Source organism: Andrographis paniculata, unplaced genomic scaffold (genome assembly GCF_009805555.1).
Source record: "Andrographis paniculata isolate CXL003 unplaced genomic scaffold, ASM980555v1 Contig46END, whole genome shotgun sequence".
Lineage (NCBI taxonomy): Eukaryota > Viridiplantae > Streptophyta > Magnoliopsida > Lamiales > Acanthaceae > Andrographis > Andrographis paniculata.
The window spans coordinates 2,634,022-2,640,371 of NW_026137580.1; the positions used below are offsets into that span (position 1 = coordinate 2,634,022).

Sequence of the window (6,350 nt, forward strand, 5' to 3'; positions counted from 1 at the left end):
GCAACAGTAGAGCCAAGTTTATTAACTTTGAAGGTCTGTTTCTTATCAAGATAACCTGTTAACTGATAACACCTCTCAACTAGATGACCACTGCAAACACAATAAGAACATTTCATATTGGGATTTTTCGCATTAGACCTTATGGCTTTTTTTGCAGCAAAGGCTGCAGTGTTCTTAGGTGAAGGATTCTCACCACATATTTGTTTGTGAGACTCCTCTTGACTTATTGCGTTGAATGTTTCCGTAACATAAAGGGGTGGATTCATAACTAGAATGGTGCTTCTAACAACAGAGAACCTATCACTTAGTCCCGTGAGAAACTGAACCAGACATTGAGTTTGTTCATATCTAACAAAAAAATGTCTAGCATTGCACACACAGGTATCAACAACCTTAATCGAGGTTGCATGATCCAAAATGCGTTTCAGCCTTGTGTAGTAAATGTCAACAGTGTCATTTCCTTGCTTACAGTTACCTATTTCCTTTAAGATACCATAAATGTTGGTACTATTACTTTTTTCATATGTGTTCTTAAGCTAGTTCCACATATCAGAAGCTTTGGGACAAAAAACAAGTGTACTGTAAGGGTGTGTTTGTTTGGGGGTTTGGATTTTGAGTTGGGATTTGAATAGTAAAAATTTTAAATTTGAATAATTGTATAATGTGATATAAATAGGTGTTGATGTGATGTTTTAAATGTAAAATTAATTTTTAGTATAATATAAAAAATGAAAAATAGGTGTTTGATTTGATGTTTTTTGGGGGAAAAAATTGGATGAATAGTAAAATTTTGTTAAAATTCTACAAACGAACACACCCTAAATAAATTTATCAACAAAGGTTAACATCCAAGATATAACAGCATCACACATGCTCCATTTTTCAGCATGTTCTTGATCATTAAGCACAATGACTTTGCCTTCTACAAAATTAAGCTTGTTTTTTCCTTTTAAAGCAATCGTCATATCTCTTTTCCAGATAACATAATTTGCACAACTAGTTAGCACACAGGAAATTAGAGAAGTATTTGACGAATCTGATGAATGCAAATACAGCGGATCAAAGTAATTTGAACTTACTAGAAAAGGATTAGATGATGTACCAGAGATCGTACTGATATTTTCACCCATGATTTATGGGGAGGTAAACACAAGATAGTCAGAGACTTACCTCCACACCTTTACTTACCACTAATCTAGAGAACAATCGTAGCCAACACTTGGGGGGAAAGAATAGAGATGTTAGAGTGGCTCTGATACCATGTTGAAACTTGTAAAATAATAACCACATAAACATAAGTTCGAGTGAACAACGGCTACACTCGATTCACAAGATTTTTTCATAGCACTGATGTATCATTAGGACGAATCAAAGTAGTTCCCACGATCACAAGGGATCTAATCAATCATTACACATTAATTAACTAGGAAATCACAATGTTCACAAGCGAACACACCTCTTACACAATCACAAATTAAATCATCCAAAAAAAAATCAGTGAATAAGAGGAACTATACAACCAAACGATGACATTATTGCTTCCCTTTAATCTTGTACACCAGGAGCTCAATTCAAGCCATAGAATCATAGTAGAAATAGATCATAACCTGTGGAAGAGCGGAGAGTGGAAGAAACATACCAAAAAGTAGAGTGAAAAGAGTAGCAAGAAAGCGTATGAGAGAAAATCGATACGGAGATCGATTAGAGTACGAGAGAGATGATAAGAAGTGATACGATTTAAGTAATCGCTATAAATCAATTATGCATAGTGTGTATGAAAGTGTATGTGTGAGGATAAAGATGAAGGTGGATTGTGCACTGTGCGTGGCGATGACAGTGAATGGATGAAGTAAAGGTAAGTGTTATGAATATATATATATGTATATGTTGATCAAAGCCCACAAGACAAAAAGTGGGCTGAGCCCAAACAAACCTAATCGGCCCAAGAGTAGAAGACCTCTCGTTAACAAAACTTAAACCTAAATCAATAACATCATACTGAAATTGCAAAAAGTCTTACACATACCGGGCTGAGAGACGGGCTGAGCAGCGACGACGGGCTGGCAGGCTGGATACAAGCAGCAGCGACGAGAACTACAATTTGATTCTGAAGGAAGAAAAGAAATAAAAACTGTAGCCTGAGTTGGAGGACACTCCAAAATGGGAAATTTTGGAGGAGGTGAGCGGCGACGCTTGGACAACTACTGCCGGGGGAGGTGAGCGGTGGTGGAGGGCTGAGCGCCGGAAGAAGAAACTGTAGCGGCAACTGTCTGGAGATGGGAATAGAAAATTGCGCGCCTGAACTCATTATAAACAACTCCTTTATGCAAACATCTCTCATTTAAGAAAATTAACATCTCATTCCAAAAGTTAATTACCTATAGTTGAGTATACCACATTGGAAGTGATTAAGACTTTCTATCTTACGAAGAGTGAAGAACTACACTATTTACAATCAATTAATTTTAAATTGAAACCCTGAATTCTTTCTTAAGGTATTAGAATCGTAGTGTCTGTATTGAATATTGATCCTTACAACCAATTTCTATTCCTATTTGAGCGGATCGGTAGCCAACCGTGACAGAATAGGGCTTGCTGAGAAGAAGAAATAAATAAAGACAAGACAAGACAGAAACACAATAATAAATCTATTATAAAGATATGATGAATTATTTATTACAATCAGAAAGAGAGAGAGCATACCTAACTAATTTGGCTCCAAAATGACCACAAAACATAACATGTTTCCGGAAAACCATAGCCATACCAAGTAGTACTTACGATGCAAGAAGGGCTTCAATTTTCGAAATCTGATCCTCATCCTTCTTAGGGGACGGACTCTTGTTCGCCTCATCATAAAGGTCGTGCTTCCATTTCTCAACTCGCCCAACAGGCGCGCGATGATTATGATACCCACTGCCGCTGCTGCCTCTGTATCTATTGCCGGGATCAGATCGATCTCTAGATGAAAAGCTCCTGCTCCTACCCATGTTCAAATCCCGCTGTCTCTCAGAATGCCGGGACACATACCCTCTCTCATCTCTTCTACTGCTTTCTACACCAAGTTCGGGTGGATTTGCATTTGGCATCCCTGCTTCTGCTTTCTGGGCTTTCTCATCAGCAGGGATCTTTTGCTCTCTGAAAGCCGGCCGCCTACGTAGAGGAGCGTTAGGGTTCGCCTGCATTTGGAAGTATCCATCATGGCGCCATACACGATCATCTGCCCTGCCATTGTCTTTTGGCTTGTCATCCTTCTCATTTGATGCCATTTTATCGACTCCCTCCCTGGGATCTCTCCACCAACCACGTTCTTCATAAAAGATTATTTAGCAGCAATCAGTTATTGAAGTAAGCAATGTTGGTCCCTATAAATGTATCCGTGTAGCTGCATTTCCTCCAATAAGCTAACTAATATATGGCCCCAAAAAGTAAATCTCAGCTTAGATAGTGTCTCTTTATATGTCACATGTCATTCTCATTTCAACCGTGTAACTGAAAATTTGTAAACCATCTTTACATGTAAAATACATTATCTACTGGTCAGTTGTGCACTTTACCATAATGATGTCTATGCTACACTGAAGCACAAAAATCCCAATATGGTGCATTCCAAATGTAAATATACTCTGCATGCTGTTTAACTTTTTTCAAAAAAAAAAATTTAGCTGAAAATGATGAAAAGGGCTACCAAGTAGCCAAGACTTGGTTGGCATTAGTAGTCTTCAGTGCCTTGCAAATTTAAATCATGTAGTTATAAGATCAGGAAAGAAGCTCCCAGCTAAAATACAGAGAACAGCATTAAAAGACAGCAAGTATAGACAGAAAAAAATAAAAATAAAAATAAAAATAAAAAACCCTTGCTTACCCCTGTCAGTCCTGCGATTGAAGTTCCTTCCTACTTTTCCAACGGTACCACGATCATCATGCTGTTATAAGAGACATTGCCTAACACTGTTATATAGATGGAGGTACATATCATCACGGGGATTGCAGAAATAAATGTTTGACCATTCACCATAGAAGTGAGATGATCATGAATGAGGTTCAACAATCATCACGATCATGAAGCTCTGATATGGACGCAATAATGTATAGTTCAAGTAGTTAATGACATGTAAAAGTCTACTACCTTATAACTCTAATTCACAACCCAAACTCTAACAATGAAACAAGCCCTAGATTTATCCAGTTTCCAGGCGAGTAAAAGTAACCAGTGCAAAAGGAAAAAGAGGCATTTGATTCAGAATCAGAATTATTGTCAACATCAAAACCCTCCACAACTGTAGTTTATAGATTCAAATCATTTCTAAATTTTGATATCCAAACAAAACAGGAATGGGGATGGATTCACAACCTTGGATCAAAGGTGTACGGAGAGTTTGCAAACTCTTAATAAAGTTTCTTTTGTTCTTCTGCTAAAATATGCAATAAGCGGCATTTGTAAATTCCTAGTCTAGCTCTAATTATTTAAAACAATATAAATTTATAAAAACCAAAGGTGATTTTCAAAATAATATATTTCCTTCATCACCCATAAACATATCTTCCCAAGATCATTAGGAAACAATGTATATATATATATATATATATTCAACCAGGGTTATAAATGTTTAATGTAAAATTGATCATGAAAGAAGACTTTCTTCCCCAAACACCTATAATCAGCCTTCTTTCATTATGCCTTTATATCAAGGCATTCAACTAAGACTGAATTTGATTTGGTTTGAAGTAATATGCAAGAATTTTTGGCAAACACCCATCCACAAGGATGGAAAACTGCAGATATACCATGCTAATCCAACTCTCACAAAATCATAATTGCCAATCTCGAATAGCATTACATAGCAGTCGAACTCTAAAATGCTATGATAGGAATCACAAACACTTCCAATTATGTTCGTCTATCAACCACTGACTAGCAAAACTTCCTAAAAATGGCGACAATGCAGGAAAGGGGACATGTATAAGCTACAGGTTAAAATATCATAGCATATAAAGCAAAATCCAATTCAGGAGTGCTCTCAAAACACATGGGATACAAAATTTTGCAAAATGAGAAGGGAAGTAGCCATATACCAAATTATGCGCAGGTAGATAATATGCAATGCAGATGTAATTGATGACGCTAGACCATTCTTAAAATGAAGCACTAAACCTCGAAGTATGACCGCGATTGGGGTATCCTCGCAGAATCAGAAGACTGTTTAACAACTCCATGTTGTCTGTCAGTTCGGTTTTCAGATTCTTTAGTCCTCATTTCAGATTCAAACTTGGAATCACGACGTGACGGTACTTCCAGAGGCAAAGGATCCCGAGGCCGACGACTTGACTTAAGACCACGATCCAATTGGGTTCTGTCGGTCTCAGGCACCGCGAGTACCCTTTCAAACTCCGCCTTTCCATCTCGCCTGGATCTCTTGGGGCTTAAAATGAACAAACAGAATAACAAAATCATCCCACACGATCGCGTATCCAATTACACCACACCGAGAAGAAATTGCGTTAAGAAAGTAGAAATGGTCGTTTACCTAGGCTCACGATCGAACCGAGAACGATGGCGCTTCGCATCAGAGCTACGGTCTTCCCTACGCGACATCAGAGCGAGTTCCGAAATGAGAGGATCTTCGTTGCAAATACAACGGCGCCACTCCCTGCAGTGGCCGGAGGCGGAGAAACAATTGCGTCAATCCCTAAGACAAGGCCTGAGCCAATTCTAACCACTGAAGGAGCTGCAGAATAATGCACAATTAATTCGTTTTTACGAAATTGGGCTGGGCTGGGCTGGGCTGAGCTGGTTTGTAAATGGGCTGTTCGTATATACATACAAAATTTATATTTTATATTTTTATAAAATACTCCCTCTAACACTATACCAAGAGTTTTGAGTTTAAAAGTAGATTATAAAATTAAGGTAACATCAAGTGTGTAAAGTTGTATTTTTCTTTGTTTCTTTGATACATTTTTGCTATGTAGATTTTTTTTAAAATAATATTCCCTCCGTCGTTCAAATTTATTTTCTCTTTCTTTTTCTGGTTGTCATTCAAATTTATTCTCGTTTCTTTTTTAGTAAAAAAATATCATTTTTCTTTACCAAAAAAAGTCAAAATTTCCATTTTTACATATTTTTCTTAAAACCCGTGCCCGGTCAAATGAGCACACAATTGAATGACGGAGGGAGTATCAAATTAAATAATTTTTTTTTATGTATTATACTACAAATTTATTTATATTCAAAATATTACGTCAATATTTATTTATATCGCATCATATAATTATTTAAATTCAACTTTTTACTGTTAAAAATTCAAACCCCAAAACCCAAATTAACAAACAAACACATGTGTAATGAT

General features: G+C 37.0%; 1 protein-coding gene across 1 annotated transcript; it reads right to left on the bottom strand.

Annotated features, from left to right (window-relative positions):
- Positions 1–2,626: 2,626 nt before the first annotated feature.
- LOC127252641 (uncharacterized) lies at positions 2,627–5,716 on the bottom strand. Its single transcript, XM_051276913.1, has 4 exons — positions 5,529–5,716; positions 5,156–5,423; positions 3,866–3,926; positions 2,627–3,310 (listed from the first exon to the last, which is right to left on the bottom strand). The coding sequence occupies exons 1-4, from the start codon at positions 5,594–5,596 to the stop codon at positions 2,778–2,780; spliced, it is 930 nt and encodes a 309-aa protein (XP_051132870.1). The 5' UTR covers positions 5,597–5,716; the 3' UTR covers positions 2,627–2,777.
- Between the last annotated feature and the right edge of the window lie 634 nt (positions 5,717–6,350).